The sequence below is a fragment of the Dunckerocampus dactyliophorus genome, chromosome 18, assembly GCF_027744805.1.
Source record: "Dunckerocampus dactyliophorus isolate RoL2022-P2 chromosome 18, RoL_Ddac_1.1, whole genome shotgun sequence".
NCBI classification, from domain to species: domain Eukaryota; kingdom Metazoa; phylum Chordata; class Actinopteri; order Syngnathiformes; family Syngnathidae; genus Dunckerocampus; species Dunckerocampus dactyliophorus.
Genome location: NC_072836.1, coordinates 9,320,916 through 9,341,672, shown reverse-complemented (window position 1 = coordinate 9,341,672; position 20,757 = coordinate 9,320,916). Strand labels below are relative to the sequence as shown.

The 20,757-nt window shown below is 39.3% G+C and overlaps 1 protein-coding gene across 10 annotated transcripts in view; it reads right to left on the bottom strand.

The window, feature by feature from the left end:
- The window catches only part of LOC129171096 (axin-2-like), a 159,096-nt gene that overhangs the window by 89,409 nt on the left and 48,930 nt on the right, over positions 1-20,757 (bottom strand). For all 10 annotated transcript variants that reach the window (XR_008566735.1, XR_008566733.1, XR_008566736.1 and 7 more), the window contains 2 exons: positions 6,381-6,516; positions 682-789 (listed from right to left, as the gene is read on the bottom strand). Coding sequence is in view for 5 of the 10 variants with exons in the window: in XM_054759445.1 (XP_054615420.1) it covers positions 682-789; positions 6,381-6,516 (244 nt within the window). In the remaining 5 variants the exon portion in view is untranslated. The remainder of the gene's footprint in view (positions 1-681; positions 790-6,380; positions 6,517-20,757) is intronic.

Genomic DNA, 20,757 nt, shown 5'->3' with positions numbered 1-20,757 from the left:
CTACTCACTTGTGTTGTATAACTGTATAACTTTGTGTCTGTTTTATTGTCTGATGTTCCGTTTGTTCTGTTGTTCTGTTGTCCTGTTCTTCTTGATGCTGCTCATTGTGCCTTTAAATTACCCCTCGAATGTCTGAAATTGAAATGTTCAAATATTCAGACAACATTTTTCTGTATTATTTTCACCAATGGGTTTGTTTGTGCTTTATTTTATGTTCCGTTTCTGAAGAATAATCGGTTACTGCAAGGCCTCTACAGGTCATTTCCAAAGCTGGAGCTTAACTGAATGCAGTAGTCGATAAAATAAGTCATCTTGTCATTGAGCAATACTTAAATGACTTGTGAAAACGGTTTCTAGACCGCGAATAGCAAAGGACAGATGCAATGATAAGGTCACAGCACATCTGCAATGCAGATTACCTTCAGTTTTCCATTCTTCATTCGAGGCTTAATCAAAAGCGTGTCCCTTATCACGAGAAATTAATCTGATGGAAATCAGATGGGGGACAAATAACAGCAAGATGATTCCACTTGGATGTTAGTCACCAAGGCTGGGTAGAGGAGTGGAATGCAAATATTGTGAAAATGAAAGCAGGATGGAATATTTTACAATGGAATACTGTTGTCATAGAAGTGAAGGAGGTTCTGGTAACTCATGGAGTTAAAAGGTAAGCAAACAGACCTGCTGCTCGTATTTTTGTCTGACAGCATCGAGTTGCAGCGAGAACTCTTTGGTTTGGTTTTCACGGAGACACCTGGAGCGCTGGAGGTCCTCCTCAACTTTCTCCATCTGCAGGAGGAAAGAAATGACAATAATACCTAGAAAAGCACTCTGGTGGAGTTGATGGGTGTTCAGACACCTTGCACTCCTCCACCTTCCTTCATTCTGCATGAGGATGCCCCTCAAGGGCTCCACTGGCTTCAGGTCTGAAGGAGACATATTTGGCCACTCCACCATCAGCTTCCTCAGTAAAGCCGTTGTCATATTGCGAGGTGTATTTGGTCTTGTTATAATGCTGGAAAATGGTTTCCTGCTTCAGAATGCCATCGTACATGTTGGAATGTATGTTGTCATCTCAATGAACCGTAGCTCTCCAGTGCCGGCAGCACTCACCCAGACAATGACGCTACCACTACCGTGCTTGAATGTAGGCAACTCAGTTGTCTTGCTACCCACTTGTGTTGCCAGCTATTTATTGTAATGGTTTAAATTCATTTGAACATGCATGCAAGTTACAATGGAATACATCACATAGTTCAATTCGAGGTTCCACATGTCCAAAAGGCGTAGGAAAAAACAACGCTTATTTAATCCTACCCCTCGTCCACTTCACCTCAAATGCAATAAATGTATTCACTTCCTGTATTCCAATGTCGTCTTTACCAAGTTGATACATGGGAAAATGATACAATGGGAAATGATAAGGTAATGTAACAACGTAGTAATATAATTGTCAAGGTTTGTCCTCAATCATAATACATAATAATCACATAATTAGTATGATAATAAATAAATAATAATCAGACAATAAGGGTGGTGTGTTAGGTCATTTTCAGTGCATAGTAAGGAAAGTCCAGTCGTCCCTCTCTATATTGCAGTTCAAATATCACTCTCTCACTATATCGTGGTTTTTCACAAAATAATTAATAAATGATCGCTGTTTTGTGTTTGAATACGGCCTATTATTAGTAAAAAGACTACATATTTAAGAAAACTGTTCGCATTCTTGGCCTAAATTAAACATGTTCAAGCATAAAATGAAGTAAAATAGAAATACAAGGCAGAAGAAACATTCTACTTATGAATGTAGCATTCTACATTGGCCACTAGGTGTCGCCAGAACGTGAGATGTGATCACCAGAACAGGCAGGTATTGTAGGTTGAAATTATCTCGCACAATAATAACAACATAATAATCATAATAACGCAGGCTACTAACCCACGACGAGCTAAACCTCCGACATCATTTCCCTTCCGCCTGGCACTAAGGTCCCCCAGGGGACACAAGCAGGAGTTTTATTTACATCTTACATGGCTTATTATTATGTCTACTATATTGGGTAATACGAGTGTAAAGCCATTTAAAGCCTGCATTATAATACATTGATGAGACAATAGCCACCGCAGGAAATGCAGTGTCCAGAAAAAAAACAAGGAACTGCTAACGTGTGAGTCTGGTATCTTATTTATGTCTAATATGTCTTATTTTCTCTGTTTATATCTACTATATTGGGTAATTTAAATGTAAATGTGATTATATGGGTGTTATTTCGTGTCTGGATGGCTCTTATAAATGTTCAAAACCATATTTAGGAGATCATAAACCAGTTCTCTGTGCCATAACTACAAAAATATTCAGCTTATTGATATTGAATCCTACTTTGTAGAAATTCACTTATCGCGGCTGGGTCTGGAACCAATTAACCGTGATAAATGAGGAATTATTATATATCGAATTTCATTTCCATAGCCCTGAAGAAGATTTAATACAGTGGTTGCTGAAATGTGAGGAGTACTCACTTTTGTGAGATACGTAATTAATTACTGGTGTGTGAACAATGGGGCGTTTTTTTTTAGCAAAGTGATGTAAAAGTGTATAAAGAAATACTGACTGCTGGCAAAGTGCAGTGCAAATGGGAAACTTTCCTTTCTAATGTAGGAAGCATAAATTTAACACCCACATAAACGCTACATTCCCTACACTATTTGTTACTTCACCAAAACTGATTAGGCAAAAAAAAAAAAAAAAAACTTCACTCATCAGTGTCTCATTTCCATAACACACAAACCTTTAAAAAATTAATGACCTCACTCAACGCCGCCCCGCACACACATGCATTTTGGAACAACAAACTAAACAAAAATGCCTGCAGCCAAACTGACTTCCTGGACAGCTTTGGGAGTTTAAAGCTGCGTTGAGCGGAAAAAACTTTTGCCTAAATAGCGGCAGCCCACGCGGTGTGGAGGGCTGATCACGAGGCTGGCTTGAAGTACTAATTAGCGTGGCTGCTTTCATCAGTGCAATACACAGACACACCTACTTGAGTGCAAGAAAGCAGCCGCTTAATGCACCTGCAGATGAACTGAAAATAACATGGGGGATAATTACATTATAAGACCTCATTGACCACAATTAGATCCATTACAGAGCTAATTTATACAACAACAAAATAATTAATAAAGCATTATGTGTTAATTATAGTGGTGGATGTTCTCCATAGTGTTGGACTGTGTTGGTGTCATTCATTCATTCCAGAAGGTCAGACTCTAACCGAAGCGGACTTCTAACTCAATTTTCCCCATAAGAAGTCATGTAAATCCAATTCATCTGTTCCAGAAAGCCAAAAATGTTAACACAAAACACACGTTTTAGAGTTTTACAATTATAGTTTGACATGCAGAGAACAATTGAAAATTCATATAAATACATATAACTGATGAATGAAAAGGATAAATGAACATTTATCGCTTTTACTTGCATTAAAAGACATGATTCTTGCCACGACTGTTCCCAAAGACATGATGTGGCAGCAAGAACAGCTACCAGCATCTTCCTGTTTTGCCATGAGTTATTCCTTGAATTCAAGTGTTTCGAGTGTTTCTCATCTCAATAACCCAAAATAGAGCCAAAAAATAGTTGCAAGTGCTAGCATTTTCACAAAGATGGTGAGAAAAACATTATTGAATTCATGAAACAAGTCATGGGAAGAAACAGGAAGGTGGCGCTGGTCGTCTAGCTGCCACATCGTGTCTTTGGGAACAGTCACGTCTTCAAATGACGGTAAAAGTAACCTTAAATGTTCATTTATCCCTTTCATTCATCATTTATGTGCATTTAGAACTGTTTTCAAAACACTACAAAAATGTGTTTTGTGTTAATATTTTTGAGAGTCAACCGCTGATGATGTCATAGACAGGTGATGTAACGGGGCTGACTTCCGGTTTCCATTTTGTTAGCTGGCTATTAGGATGCTAACAAGGACGTTTTGTGATAAAAATACATTTAGAATACAGATGGACTCAGCCGTGTATTAATAACACGAGACGTGCGCCATATTGTACGCTAACCGGAGAATGCTTGTAAAATGGAGGCAAAATCATGGCGTAGATTTTTAACGTTAACCAAAAAACACACAATGGGGCGGTTTCACTGTATTTTAAATGTTCATGGGCCTCATCTATAAATATGTGCATGGAAATCTGCATACGCCAGAAAACCAAAATGTGCGTACGAACAAAAATATTTAGACCTATAAAAAGTGGTGTGCGCACAAATTCACGCATGTGCAACTTCGCCTCAAGTTACGCCCTTTCCACACCTCCACTTCGCCAGAGAAGGTCAATGCAAAGTGACTCATGAATGTGGCGTCCATATTTAAAGGGCCTTGATTACATTGGAATCCCGGCTGGTGGGAAGACGACGAGGATGAAGAAGCGGGCTTCCAAGGAAACGGTTGAAATACTGGAAAAGTGTGATATTTGGAAGACACAGCAGTGGCATAACAAATAAAACAATCTGCCATCTGTGTGCATGATGGAGCACGGCCAACCAAGGCAAAAAAAACTAAACAAAAAAAAACATCGGGTATCAAGGCACACATTTCCATTTTTAGTGAGCATATTTCTCAATTTTTCCTAATCGATACTACATTTTTGATAAATATAAGCTTAGCAAAATCCTTTTCATTTAAAGGTGGACACAAAGAAAACAAGGATGAAGTTATACAGAAAATGAATAATAATTTTAAATGATTTAACTTAATGATGACATCAACAGCGTCAAACTATTAATTATTTTATTTGATGATGTTTCATTTGTGGAAAACGAAAATAAATAAGGCTGTGCCTGCTAAATAAATGTTGCTATTGATAACATACTTGACATATGCAACAAAAAACATATTTTTTTTGATAAGCTGTTCAAAGAAACTTAATCCCTCAAATTATTTAATTGATGTTTGTTATAATTAATAGCAATCGAACACATAATACTATCATGACTATAAATTAAAATAATGACGTATTCAAGCGCTGTGTTTTGTTTTTCATGTATCTTTTAGTCCGGATACAATACACTCGTGCGTAACGGTGTTTATGATAAATGACAAAATGATATTCATCAGTGTCATGTCAAATAACACTTTCCACAAAGTCAACAATGGCGTGATGTTTTCATGCAATAATGGATAATTCTTTTTTGGCTTCCTTTGCATGTTTATTTCTAACACTTTACCACTTGAAATGTGCGTGACATGTCTCCAAAAAGTGCCAGCTATAAAGGGTGCGTACCGGTGTGCACATTCTCACGCCAGGTTTGTTTTTTATAGGTGACATATTTGTCGTGGAAAACTGCATGCGCAACTTTCCGGCCCCGTTTTGTGCGTACGCAAGCTTTAAAAGTGAAGCCCCTGGTGCGGACCAAAAGATACTGTACTTTGTTCACATTATTTTGTATTTTTGTCATGGGACTAAAGGCAGCACAGTAGATATACATGAAGTAAGGACTTCAATGGCAGCTTTTTGTGACATAATACTTGACGTACACTCAAATATTCCAAACCAAAAATTTTTTGATTCCGCTATATTTACCAGTTCAAATTTCAGAAAAAGTTTCTGAAATACACTTTTAGAGGAACCTTATCCTGACATTTCAGAGGCTTTTAAAATTATATTGGATCCCAGTGGGGCACTGCAGTCGTCCCTCGTTTATCCCGGTTAATTGATTCCAGACCAAAATGCGATAAGTGAATTTCCACAAATTGGGATTCAATATAAATAAACGGAATATTTTCGGTTAGCCTATGACTTTCTAAATATGGGTTTTAAGGTTATTATAGCCCTGTAGACATGAGATAACACCCCAAGAGTTTCCTTACACTCCTAATATTCTATGTTTACGAGAGGTGCTCCGATCAATCGGCCACCGATCAGTACGGGCCGATTTCCGTGAAAAAGCAGGGTATCGGCATATTTTGCAACTTCACACTGATGTGGAAAAGAGAGAGATGAATAATTGAGAGAACCATTAGCTGTAGAGAGAGAAAGATGGAGAAAAAAAAACAATTCCAGTTCAGCCAACGTGGCGCCCTCATACATCTGTGGTCAGGCTGTGCTTCCACAACTACAAAACAAAAATTAAGTATGTGTGTTGTCAGCAGCTCGCTCATTCCACTGTAATCACAACATGGAGGCTAAATGTGCGTAAATGTAAATGTATGCGTATTTGGCACACATGCAGGACTAAATGGATTATATGCATGAATATATGACTAACTAACCCTAGCATGGGTAATAATAAGAAGCAGGTGACCGTACTGTACTGTGTTGTGTTATGCTTTTATCTACTTTATGTATGTGTGTTGCATGTGTTAGGGTCCAACCTGGAGCTTCAGGTCGGTCTCGGCCTTCTCGGAGCTGAGCTTCATCTGTCTCCTGAACTGCTCCAGAGCAATGTCAGCCTGCTGGATCTGCACCCTGTGGCTCTCTCGGGCTCTGTCCAGCTGGCTCTCCATGTCTCTGCCAAGCAAAGATGGACAGAGGTCAATATACGGTATAGAGGTTCAGAAAGGAAACATCAAAGCACCTAAGTACTACTTTATCCAGTGCAGTCCATACATCTGATTGCCGTCAATCCCAATGGATTTGTGAACAGCATGTTGGCTGGGAATTGACTCCAAACCATGTGCATGAAAGTCAGTTATGTGAACCACTACACTAGCAGTACATGAAAGGTGAAATGCTGGTGGTAGTGACAGTTTTGAGCTCAAGTTTGGCCAATTGTGCTACCTTAAAAATATATAAACTGTATACTGTATACTGTACAGTCATTTAAATCAATTTAATCAATTCCATTCATTCATGCAACAATTCGTGCAAGGGTTTCCATCCATAAATCAATCTTTGCATGGCAAAGAAAAAAAATCACTGGACAGGCAATGTTTTAAGTAACATTTAATATTTTTAACGGTCATGCAAGTGTAAAAATAGGCTAGCCACTGAAATACACTGAAACAATAAAATACGAATGATGGTGCTTGGCCGGGCACAGCCTGAAGAGACAACAAGAAACAAATATTTTGCACGTGCAATGTTAGTGTGTATGTTTGTCTTTACATATTGAAAATTCCATCTTCAAATCAGTATTTGTTGATTTGTATGCCGGCAAAATAAATTTCTGAATGCAATTGACAGCATCCATCGCCTCTGACACGTTGTGTGTGTGTGTTTGTGTCTTCCATACAGTTATAGCACTGCTACTGCTGGCAAATGTCAGGTCATATAGTTGCAAACTGAGAAGACTGACAGGCATACTGAGCGCTGTCAGTGCCAAGAGCATGCAGGAGTCGCAACATCCCATACAACGGCAGCGAGCAGCTGTCAAGTCTCCAGGTTGGAAGCTGGAAGGTGTTATTTTTGTACGCCACATTTCAGAGTCAAGCAAGGCTGACAGTGCTAAAGGTCCCATATTATAATATTTTTCAACAATTTTAAATAAGTCTCAGAAGTCCTACAATGGTGTATTGGCTAAAATCCAGCCTTGATGCTGGAATTTATACGGTTTAAAAGTGCTTTTAGTGAGCCCAACGGGGAACAGGGAATTGCGTGTCTGCAGCTTTAATGCTAATGAGCTGCGTTTGCCCACGCCTGTCACCAACAGAGTGAGTGGCTCCAAGAAGAGCTATAGTGCACTTTATCCACTTTCAACTCTACACTAAGTAATAGATGCCATGTATCACATACAACAACATCCCATTAAGGAGTGGGACAGGAGGACACAAAATTTAGCAACACTAGCATAGCTATGTGAGGAGGTACAGTTCTAACATTACAGTCACATTTTAATAGCAACATCATGCTAGGTTAGCCCATTCGCTGAAAAAACCCCCCAAAATGACCAAACTTACAGCAAATTTGTTTTTTTACTCAAGAAATTTGTTTTTTTACTCACGACATCATAAAAACCTAGAACTTCAAAAACGACCATTTGACCTCTGGTATCCTCAAAAGTGGAGCAAATTCGTGAAATTTTTCTCAGGTTTGGTGCTCATAAACAGGCTCTAGGCACATGTTACTGCAATAAATAAATTATAATGTGGCAGCCTTAATTAGGGATGCACCAATCCACATTTTTCCACTTCCAATCTGATCCCGAATTGGGACTTCTGCCGATATCGAAACAATTCCATTTCCATAGCTCTGTTTGCTTCAATGTGCAACCAAAATAATACAGTCTCTGCAGGTGATAACACAAATGTCAATTACACTGGTATCACAACTGGATACCAATACTGGATTGGATCGTTCTCATCTCTAGCTTTAATAATACCATAATTTCCGGTGTATAAGCCGCTACTTTTGTCTCACGCTTTGAACCCTGCGAATTGTACAGTGATGCGGCTAATTTATGGCTAAAACTACACTTTCCATGATGCTTAGAGTGCAACTTTGCGAAGTAGTGACGTGGACGAGAGAAGTGGCAGCTAACATCACGTTTTGAAGTCTATGCAGCGATCGCTGACACATCTTAAGTAGGGTCTGATCAAATGTAGAATTACTACAACTTCTGTTTGGACTGCTCGGCCCGCCAGCCATCCACTATCACCAAAGGGTTTTGAAAGACTGGACGACTGTGTGATGAAGATGAATGGCTAATTTGATAAAGAAGACTAGTGTTTTTAGTTCCCAGTAGGTGGAAGACGGCCATGAATGACTTTTCTAGCAGCCTACTGTTTAAATAGCTTTTGGAATGAGACTCAGCACCTCCAAATCCGAGGCCATGGTTCTTAGTCGGAGAAGGGTGGATTGCTCCCTCCAGGTTGGGAATGAGGTCCTGCCCCAGAAGTAGGAGTCAAAGTATCTCTGGGTCTTGTTCACGAGTGAGGGAAGGTTGGAGTGTGAGGTTGATAGGCGGATCGGCCTTTGGACCTTTGTGGTGAAGCCGGAAGGCAAAGCTCTAATTCAACGATGGATCTATGTTCCCACCCGCACCTATGGTCATGAGCTTTGGGTTGGGACCGAAAAAACGAGATCGCGGACACAAGCAGCTGAAATGAGTTTCCTCTGTAGGGTAGTTGGACTCAACCTAAGAGATAGGGTGAGGGGCTCAGTCATCCGGGAGGGGCTCGGAGTAGAGCCGCTGCTCCTTCACATCGAGAGGAGCCAGTTGAGGTGGCTCGGGCATCTAGTCCGGATGCCTCCCAGACGCCTCTCTAGTGAGGTGTTCCGGCCATGCCCAGCCGGGAGAAGGCCACGGTTTTTTCTCTTTAAATTTAGTGGGCGCGGCTCACATGCAGTATTTTGAACAGAAATGCTGCAGTAATTAAAGGTCACACCAATCACAAAATATTCCGTAGGTCTTGATGGGCTTTACAGATGCATTCAAGTTGTTGCTTACAAGGTCCGTTTAATGTAACTTAAGCTTGGAAGTAGACTTCAATGCAGAGATGCAACAAATCTGGACAGGGCTATCACTGTTCGTATGCATCTACCACTGTACAACTTCTTTTTTTAATGTCCTTCTAAATAAATACTCTGAATGTGCATGATTAATTATTCCCCATAGGCGGACAAGCGGGAGGAAGAATATGTTTTTTGAGCTCGCAGGAAGTGATTTCAAACCAGCTACACAAAAGGGGGTGAGGGAACACTAAGATACAGTTCTACACATTAATGTGTATTTAACGGACTATCAAGTGTGTGTGTCTGTGTGTGTGTGCCGTTCATAAAGGAGGAAGAACATAAAGGAAAAGGAATGGGGGCAGAGGATTTAAAACAGAATATGTAAGCTTTCTCACATCTTTATAGAGTTGTGTCTCTTTGTAATTTTGGTCTCTCTTATGTTGGACATCAAACGACAAAGAAATAGTTTTTTTTCTTCTTCCCGCTCCCAATTTTGTGTACTCTGTAATTATTAATCAATGCATGGCTGCCTAGAAGGCTCAAAAAGACACAAAAGGATATGCAGAGAGATTACAACGGAAGAACAGGAATGTGATGATGGGAAAAAAGCTCTTCGAAAAAAGAGCGGCAATGAATTTAGTGTGCATCGCATGAGCGCTCACAGAAGTGTGCACAAGGGTGCATTCACACTTTTCATGCGTGTTTTTGGTAAAACTAACTCTGGTGCTTTTGCTCTGCTAGTACAGTTGATCCGGTCAAGTCTGAGTGCCATTATCCGAACTCTGGTGTGCATAAAGCAAGCAGACAGACTGTTGGACAGATGAGTCTTGGTCTGCTTGCAAGTGACATCTGGTGCAGTTCGGTTCACCTGAGCTCAAATTTGAACACTACATGGACCAAAGACACGGACCACTGTTATAAAATGACAATAAAAATGCAGAAAGGGCAAGTATGTAAGAGAAATGCACTGGAAGTGCTCTCTCTCTCTAAAAAGTATATTGTATTTTAGAAGATTATGGTGAAATCTAAGCTGGTAAATAAAGCAGAAAGTAAAAATAACCTGTGTATTTAACCCAGGAGATGACACTTTGATTTGGAATATTTGAGTTACGTCATGTAATGTGTCATGAAAGCTGCCCAATCAAGCCATTATTTTATGCACTAGTTCTTTACTGCACACCTGGCTGACTCACATTTATAAATCTCGAGCCCTGTGAAGAACAAACATCCTCATCAAGGAGAGCACACATCCACAACACTCATTATTCACACTCCTCCAGTCAGGCAGACGCTACAGGAGTTTGAAGTCCAGGACCTAAGAATGGGAGATCCCTAATAAACGTAACCAAACTAAACAGTCTTTGTTCCCATGACAGAGTGTGAACACTAATCGAAAGTGCGTATCAAATACCTTTTTTACATTTTTGGTCTGGACTCGAGTACTGACCCACAATGGTCTTTGTTGAGGAGCAACCATCCCAAACTTGACATGTGACTGACAACTCACAGAATGACTTAGCTGGCCACCGAGCTTTTACCTCTCAAGGATGCAGGGGAAAAACTTCCTACAGCCAACTTCAAAAATGTGACACGCTCAAACATATTATACTCCAAAAGCTGCACAGCCTCCGTGACCGCATGGAACCGACAGCCATTCCTGGGAAAAATAACCCCTCTGTGTTGAGTGTGTGTGGTCATAAGGGTGGTAGACAGCATGTCACCGTCAATAACAGAGCAATGAGGGCGAGATGAGAGGACAGAGAAAAAGACTCGGGGGAGGCCTGGCAGCGAGAGAGAGGGAGAGAAAGACCAAGGAGTGCCAGCACCAGGGCGGCCTGTTGGCTTTAAATGGATCCCTGGTCAGAAAAGTGGAAGGAGAGGAGGCTCAAATTAAAGATGTGCCTTCCCTAAAGAGGAAGTCCTCTCATCCTTGAGTTCTAAACGGCTGTTTAAAAGGGCAGAGAAAGAGAGCGAGGTAAGGAGAGCAATGTGTAGAAGGTGAAGGGGCTTCTAGTCACCTGCCTGCAAGGCAAAGTGGGTGCAACGATTCCGACACTTTCCAAAGTAAGGTGACCACTTGCTCAATACAGAAACATGCAATATACAGTCAGGAATGTAAATGACATTTGTGGTATCATGCATGTAATGCAGATTAGGGCTGTCTTCGACTAAAGATTTTCATAGTCGAATCAGATTCGTGAGATTTTGTCCATAATCGACCACTAGTCAAATATTGTTTTCTTTTTTTTTTTTCTAATGGCAATCCCTACAAATAAACAGATCTCATTTGCAACTTTCCACCTTAAAGAAAAAGGCTCTAACACTAAGATAAACAAACACACATGGCAGGTGTGCAACAACAGTACCTTTTTTTATTGAGTGACACAAAAAGAGTTCACTTCTCTGCCTTTGGATTTCAGCCGCCGTTCTATCAGTGTGTGGCGGTCGGCTAGCTCAGAAGCTTTGTCTGGTACGTCGCTGTTTAGTCACGTCTCGGTGAAAATGATGACATTGCAGCCCAAAAGTGTCTTACTGCGGGTCGTAACTCGTCCATTTTATTCACTAAAGGCCGTACATTCGCAAGGAAAATGCTCGGTAAGGGGAGGCTGTGCGGTGTTTGCTTGAGCTTAGCTCGTATTCCTCCGCGCCTTCATTTACAATCTCGATGCTGCTGTTGAGCATTTCTGATGTCCATTTCAAGCATTTCCTAGTAGCGTTACTTTTCGGTAGTTTATTTCAAATTTATCAGCAAAATGTATTGAATATAAAACTGAAAATGCATGAAACATATGTTCTTTCTTAAAATCGAGCAGATGTTGATTATCATTACCATGCTTTGAAGTGTAGTTCATTTTATTTGTCAAGACAGAACTCCATCAGCTGTGACGCTGAAACAATTCCGTGTGACCGGCAAATTGTCCCTGTTCAATTGCCTCCACGACAGCAGTTATGTAGCACAAAACAGGCATTTATGAAAGGGAAGCTTTCAGTGCACGGGTGAAGAAGCTCAGTCAAACACAATCACAATCACAATGTCCTTGCCATGCGAACATTCTCACGCCATTCTTCCGATTCTTAACAACATGCTTGTCAAAGTTGTCCCACCAGCCGTCGTTGGCGGGAGCCTCGTAGCAGTTTTAGCTACAGCGGCGTCCTCCGAAGCCCATAATGGCACCTTTGTTCATCAAAGTAAAGCAAAAGTAGATGTATGTTCACTATGAAACACACACAAAGTCTTTTCAGTATGCTTAAAACCAGCAATGTAATGTTTGCCATTGAACACATTAAATGATACCGATCTAGTGTGGAAATGACAGCGCATAATTATTACATCATCTGTCAGCAACAAGCCAAACGCCGTCCACACACATACGCTGAAGCTGGAGTTTTCCAAAATCTTAACCCTAACTCAGTTTTTAAGGGAAAAAACCTACGTTTCCGTGTGGACAAAGGCTCAAAATGCATAGAAAAATATGTGTTTAAAAAAAATCTGTATTCGTGTTGACATAATCTTAGTATGATACACATTTTATTTTGTTTCCATTCTAAACGGCCTCAAAATATCCAACCCGAATTGTCCCACTTTTCAGTATCCCTTCATTGGTGTTCCAGTCACAGAGGTATGCTTTGGTACACAGATGAATGGTGGCTACTGGTTCCTGATGAGAACCATGCCATGGCAAACGGTGCTAAACTGTACCGCTTAGTGGAAATTCGGCTATAACAACAACATTGTACTAAGAGTTTAAAGGCAGTTAGCAGGAAAAATATAATTGCCTATCGCGTGTGGGTTACTATAAAGGCATTTCATTGCCATCTACGGCATCGTTCTTGTCAGAGCACAGACTACTGATTGCTTTTTTTTATTCGTTAGAGGCATTTCTTTAGTTTTTTTTTAAGAAAGAAAAGTATGAGTTCCAGAAGATGTGGTGTGTGAGGAGCATTGCATGGAAACAACTGACAAACACCAGACCAGAAAGCGTTCTTAAACATGGATACCTTTGGTTTTCTAGCTGTAAAAAAGCATTTGCGAGTGTGTGAGTGTGCGCATATGCGTCTGTGAACTCATCCAAATGGAATGATAACGAATCCACAGACACATCAAAGCGGCATGGGATAAAAAAAATAAAAAGAGCGAGAGAGACAGAGGGAGAGAGAAAGACGGAAAGAGGGAGCACATAAAAAGAAAGAAAATACAAAACTGAAATATTCAGCGTCCTCTGAAGAAGAAAATAAACCAGGCTTGGTTTTCATCCGCATCCCCAGAGAAAGAGAAAGGGAGCGGGGAGAAAAGAAGAAAAGCCAAGAAGACAAATGCAGAATGAGAGACGGACCACAAATAAGTGAGCGCACAAGACTTGCTAGATGAGAAAAATAGAAGACAAGGAATGACACAAGTATTAGGCAGAATTTGTGCCCACAGCTGACAAAACATTAGGTACAGCTGTACAATTGTATGAGATCCAGTACAAGAACTGCAGTCATGCTGGCATTATTTGAACATGTTTATGTTTGTCCTTTTAGTTTGCAACATAATAAGCATGCAACATAATAATAATCAATAAAATTGTTGCATTATTATGTAAAGGCTGATTTTTTTATTGTGTTAAATTGTGGAGATGCCCCTAATGAAGAGTCCAGTGGGTTTTCTGCAAATAAAAGCAATTAAGTATTGACTATTTATGACAGTGTGTGGCCTGTGTCATTTTTTTTTTATTGGCTCTCAGCACATTCATGAAAATAATGGAATTAAATTACAATTTTTTTAAAAAGCAAGAAAAATTAAAACAGCAAAAATGTAAAAAAAAAAAAAAAAAACAGTTTTTTTTTGTTATTGGCCCTCAGCCCAATCTAAAAAAATAAAATAAAATAAAATAAAAGTTTATGAAAAACAAGAACGCTAAATAAAACAGTCAAAATTGAAAAAAGAACAGTAATTTTATAAACATAAAGTCATAATATTAAAGAGAAAACATGTAATGCATGAACAAGTTGTAATGTTATGAAAAAAAAATTAAATTGATAAGCATAAAGTTGAAGTACTAAAGAAAAAGACGGATTGTTTTTGTTAAATTGTACTGCAACGGGAATTAAGCAAAACAAAGATAAAGATAAAGTTGCGGTTTTCACAAAATGAGGTTGGGAAAAAGTCATAACATTACGAGAATATAGTCAAAATATTATGTGAATAAAATCATAGCATTCAGAAGAAAAAAATATGAGAAGAAAGTTGAAATATTTGTAAATTAAAAAAAAAAAAACAACAGCAAAAAAGGAAAATGAGTAAGAAATAAGCTTTGTCACCAATAACACAAAGCTTTAAATATAGGTAACCTCTTCGCTATAAATATAACTTCTTGGCTTGGTTTACAAAAAGTGAAATATAAGTGGCCCCCCGCATGCTTGGATTTTTTTGTATGCAGCCCTGGAAAAAGTTTGGACACTGATTTATGATATAAAAGTCAAAATGAATGTGTGCCAGCTCAACTTAACATTTGCTGGATTGTCATGCAGTAAGGAACCTTCGCTTTTCTTCGTGTCAGGTTGGTGGTATTGAACCTCCAAATAAGCCCTTTCAGTAGCAGTTTCCATGGGAGGAAAATATTGACCCCCGGTTGAGGCTTTTCCAATATTCACGATCCATACCTCCGTACCTGCAGCTCAGCTCTTGAAAGCCTGCTAAATAAACATCTGCTGACTAGCCCCCTGGAGCCCTCTCTGTGGACTGCCATCGCTATACACCTCCATGCCTGCCTTCCTCCCATCAGCCCAACCTGTCATGGGAGAGCAATGCTGGGGAAGATAAGGCAGCTTCAAATACACGCAGATGTAGTGGAACTTCTCACACACACGCAGACACACACACACACACACACACACACACACGATACACCTTTACGAGTAGCATGCGAGACCAAACAATTACTTAACAGTCAAATTGGTTATTTAGCAGTACAAAGGCTCCGATCCATATGGGATTCAAGCTAGAGTTTTATGTTACAGACAGTGAAGAGTGAAAATGAAGTTTCACATACATACACTTGCAAGTCCCAGTATGAGTGTATTGTATGTATGAAAATGTTGGCTAGTTGAGCAATAGTGCATTACACTAACGAGCGTTCTGTAATAACTATCTCTATAACGCATATACCGTACTGACCCGAATATAAGACTTTCCAAAAATGAGACAAAACTCCCCACAAATGAATCTTTTTTTAAGTCAAGTTTTTAATATCACTCAAATAAATAAACTGGGAGATTGCAAAAATATTCCTTAGATAAGGGGTGTCCAAACTTTTACACCAACGATTGCATACTACTCACTGCACTTTCTTATTGTACATTTTTTTCTTGTAATATTTTTTACTTTATCATAATATCATAGCTTATTCCCAACCAAATTTTCCAAAAATTGCAACTTTGTTTTGACTTTTTTCGAACTTGCTGTTTTTTCTTTACTCTTTTAATATTACAATCCTTGTTCTTGTAAAATTACTGATCTTTTTTTCCCATTTTTGCTGTTGTTTTTTTTTAAATATTCTTGTTTAATTGTAGTGGTGTGAAAAAGTGTTTGCCTCCTCCCTAATTTTTTATTTTTTTGAATGTTGTCATACTTAATTGTTTCAGATCATCAAACAAATTTAAATATTAGTCAATGACAACACAACTCAACCCAAAATTCAGTTTTTAAATGAAATTTCTTATTGCTGAGGCAGAAAAAAAATCCAAACTTACATGGCCCTGTGTGGAAAAAGTGATTGTCACCTAAACCTAATAACTGGTTGGGCCACCCTTAGCAGCAACAACTGTAATCAAGCAATCAAGCAATCAAGCAACAGCCCCAGACCACCACACTACCACCACCATATTTTACTGTTGGTATGATGTTTTTTTCTCCCCTGAAATGCGGTGTTACTTTTACACCAGATGTAATATGACATACCTTTCAAAAGGTTCAACCTTTGTCTCGTCAGACACAGCATATTTTCCCAAAGGTCTTGGGGATCATCAAGATGTTTTCTGGCAAAATTGAGATGAGCCTTCATGTTCTTTTTGTTCAGGCCTGGTATTCATCATGGAACTCTGCCAAGCAGGCCATTTTTGCCCAGTGTCTTTCTTATGGTGGAGTCATGAACACTGACCTTAACTGAGGCAAGTGAGGTCTGCAGTTTTTTGGATGTTGTTGTGGGGTCTTTTGTGACCTATTGGGTGAGTCGCCTTGGGATAATTTTGGTTGACTGGCCAGTCCTGGGAAGGTTCACCACTGTTCCATGTTTTCGCCATTTGTGGATAATGGCTCTCACTGTGGTTCACTGGAGTCCCAAAGCTGTAGAAATGGCTTTAACCTTTTCCAGACTTATATATCCCAATTAATCTCAGTTAAGTTACAGTCTGTTTTAACAGGGGGGTAATCACTTTTTCACACGGGGCCATATAAGTTTGGAATTTTTTTCTCCCTTAATAATAAAAAGTTTCATTTAAAAACTGCATTTTGGGTTCCGTTGTGTTGTCATTGACTAATATTTAAATTTGTTTGATGATCTGAAACTTTTAAGTGTGACAAACATACAAAAAATAAGAAATCAGAAAGGGAACAAACACTTTTTCACACCACTGTATTTTTAAAATGTGCCAAGGGTCAATGAATGACACCCTTGCCATAGGTGCTCAACAGTTGCTTGATGACTGCTTCATCGATCACCATTATCTCAAAACTGGCATTATAACTCATAATATCATAAAACGTTTCTCACTTTCTTTATTAAAATGCTGGTCCTCGCAACTTTGGCTCCATATTGGGTTATCGAGGTGAGAAACACTATTGAATTCAAGAAATAATTCATGGCAAAACAAGAAGATGGTGTTGAAGAGGAAGGTGTTGATCTCGCTACCACATTATGTCTTTGGGAACAGGCATGTCAAAAGTCACGTCTTCAGTGATGGTAAAAGTAACCTTAAATGTTCATGCATTTCATGCTCATTCATTCATCATTTACACTATGTATTTATACGCATTTCAATGTGTTTTCTGCATGTAAAACTATAATTGCAAAACTATAAAAACATGTTTTTCATTAATATTTTTGTCTTTCTGGAACTGATTAATTGGATTTACATTATTTCCATCCATCCATCCATTTTCTCTGCCGCTTATCCTCGCGGGGGTATGCTGGAGCCTATCCCAGCTGACTTTGGGTGAGAGGCGGCATACAGATTTACATTATTTCCTATGGGAAAATTTATTTGGTTAGTGTCCATTTCGGTTAGAGTCAAACCTTCTACAACGAACTAATGACGCTAACAAAGTTTCCACTGTAGCTGTAAAAATACTTTCCATCGCTGCACCCCCAAAATCTGTGGTAAATCACTCTAACCTTATGCTACTGTCCAATGATAATTTGAAGCATGCTGGGTTGGAAGAAGAAAATACGTTATTGTCTTTAGGCCTTGTAGTGCTTTCTGTTGTTGTTGCTATAGAAACACAGACCTAAAACTCAGAATGATGCACCGATGCTTATTTGCATGACGGGACAGGTGATATTTTTGCATCAGAAGGAAAAAGGTTGGTGTAGACCAGGAAAAAGTCTGGAAAGCGATGCAAAAAACCAATAGTATCAAAATATAAAAGAAAAATTCACAATACAAATAATAATACACAGCCTGTTTACATAAAAGACTCCCAACCACACCTAATTTGCCTAGCTGGCACGTTGAGGAGATTGTTTAGTTTTATCCTTCATCCTTCCATCTTCACATACACACACACAGGCGGTCTCGCTTTGACTTTGAAGTTTTCCTGGATCGCCTTGAAAGGCCTTTGCTGTTGCCACGGTAGCAGGCAGGCAGGCAGGCAGGTAAAGCAGACATCAAGCTGAGCACTTCATTAGCCAGTAGCCTGATGGGCCACTTTCTGGGTGCTTAACAGTAAATGAGGCATCGACTTGACTCTTTAGTGATACTAACAGCGAGCGTCATTAATGCAACAGCGGCTGTGTCTGCTGTTTTAAAGCTTTTGTTGCCGGGCGGACTTTGACAAGCGCAAACAATAAGCGGACATAAGCATCAAATGTCACCTTGTGATCTTTACGCTGAATACTAAGTGGGAAAAGCGTTTTTCATACTCACACAAAGAGACTGTCAAAAAAGTAGATTATAAAATTGAACACAAAGATGTGTGCATATATATTAGTAAAATATATGCAATAAGGGATGATCCGAAAAAGAAAAAACATCCATGCTCAAAGTAAATATCTTTCCTCCAACGACTGGCATATCTCTCAAGGGTGAATGACGGCACCATGACTGGACTGTGTGTGGCTTGAAATGGGCCTGAGGATTTTGAATGGGCTTAGTCTGAGTATTTATTGCATAGAACCCATTCTAAATTCTACCAATAGAACTGTAATCTGCTTGTGAACAAATAATGCCTTCCCCTTAATGTTCCGCTTTGTAGTGAAAGTACTGCTGGATAAGTGGGGGGTGTTGTGCTACTGTAAAACGAAATGGCACAGAGACAAACAGCAGGGCACAGAAATATAAATTTTTTTCTTATACTAGTATGACGTATTCTAATAATATTTTTGACTTTATTATCATAACATTGTCGCATTCACCCAAACTAATTATCCTAAAATTTCAACTTAATTCTTAGTTTGGTTTGTTCCTTATATTAAAACTATTTTCCTATAATATTCCAACTTCATGCTATTTTTTCCTGTTAATATAATAACTTCACTCCCTTAATTTTTTTGTCTATATTCCTGTAAAATTACAGTTTTTTTTCAATTTTTGCTGTTGTTTTTTTTAATTTTTATTGTTTAAATCGTATTTTTAGAATGTGCCGAGGGCCAATAAAAAAAAGCAGTCATTGGCAATAAATGGCCGCCGGGCCGCACTTTGGACACCCCTGCTTTAAATTGCACCAAATTTGGTACACACCTTTAGGGGACTGACACGCACATGTGTGTAAAATTTGAGCAAGATTGGTGTAAAAACATGGCCGCCATATGGCAAAACGTCTTTGCAGGGGCATGTGTGTGTGTGTGACTTAGACTTACTTGTCCAATAGTTATTGACCATTCGTTTAAACATTATAAAACTTTGAGGATATCTGTATTAGTGTTCCCTCGTTCCATCGCGGTTCACCCTTCGCAGACTCGCTGTTTCACAGATTTTTTAGTGCAATTTTAGTGCTTAAGAAGAATTGCATTGTAGGAAGTTGAGCGTTGTAGTTCTGTGCTTTAGTGTCTCTCTATTCTCTCTCTTCTGTCTACCCCGCCCATTGTCTCCTGCGTCCTGATTGGCTGTAGACCATTGTCAATCAATCTCCTTTGTGCCGTCGCCTGTTGTGGTCATGGCTAGCAAACTAGCTAACCGTGTGAGCTGCTTGCTCAGCGCCAATACTGTAAACAACAGAAGAAACAGAAGAAGCTAACCGTGTGAGTGAAATACGACGACAGGAGCCAGGACGAAGAGGCACAATCAGAGGAGTGTCCAACCTAGTAGGTTGATCATTAAAATTGAAATGAAGGTTTCAACTTCTTTGGGAGTGTTTAAACAAGAGAGGTCCTCCGTCCTCCCGTAATTGTGTCGAAGCGTCTTTGGGCAAGATACTGAACCCCCATTTGCTCCTGATGCTGCGTCATCAGTCGGTAAATGTGCCAGCAGTGTCAAAGCGCTTCGAGTGCCTTGGAGGTGGAAAGGTGCTATGCGAGTGAAAGACCATTTACCATGTAATAACTGTAAAAAAATAAAGTTGACTACTTTGCGGATTTCACTTATACTACTTTGGGAACCTATCCCCGCGATAAACGAGGGAACGCTGTACATGAACGTGAGCATGCCATCCAAACCATTTTGACCACAACCCATAGGGGGTGCCTTAATTTTTCACATGGCCGTATTTATGCGTCACATGGCCGTATTTATGCGTCACCCTAGCATTAACATTCTGTCTGCGTGGAAGTAATAATAAAACGCCCCTGTGTCTATCAGCTTTTCAGAGTTTCTACACCAGGCTCTGATCTGTATGTCCTCTCATCACAGTTTTCAGACTCTCAGGTCCCACAGCACTCACAGAAATATTAAAAAGCTTCAAAGAAAATATAGTGCACTGCCTTGTTAATGAAAAAACTCCACCTCAAATCAGGATTAATCGTGACTGGTCTCTTCTGATCAAAGAGCTACAAACAACTCCTAATACAGTGTGAAATAATAAAGGCTTAAAATATGTGATTGAACTCAGAGCAAATGCTTTTCATGTAGCAAAAAATATCATATTTAAGGATGGGTATATTACGTACCGTAGTCTTAAATTGATTATATTCATCATTGTTATTTTGAAAATACAATTTATAA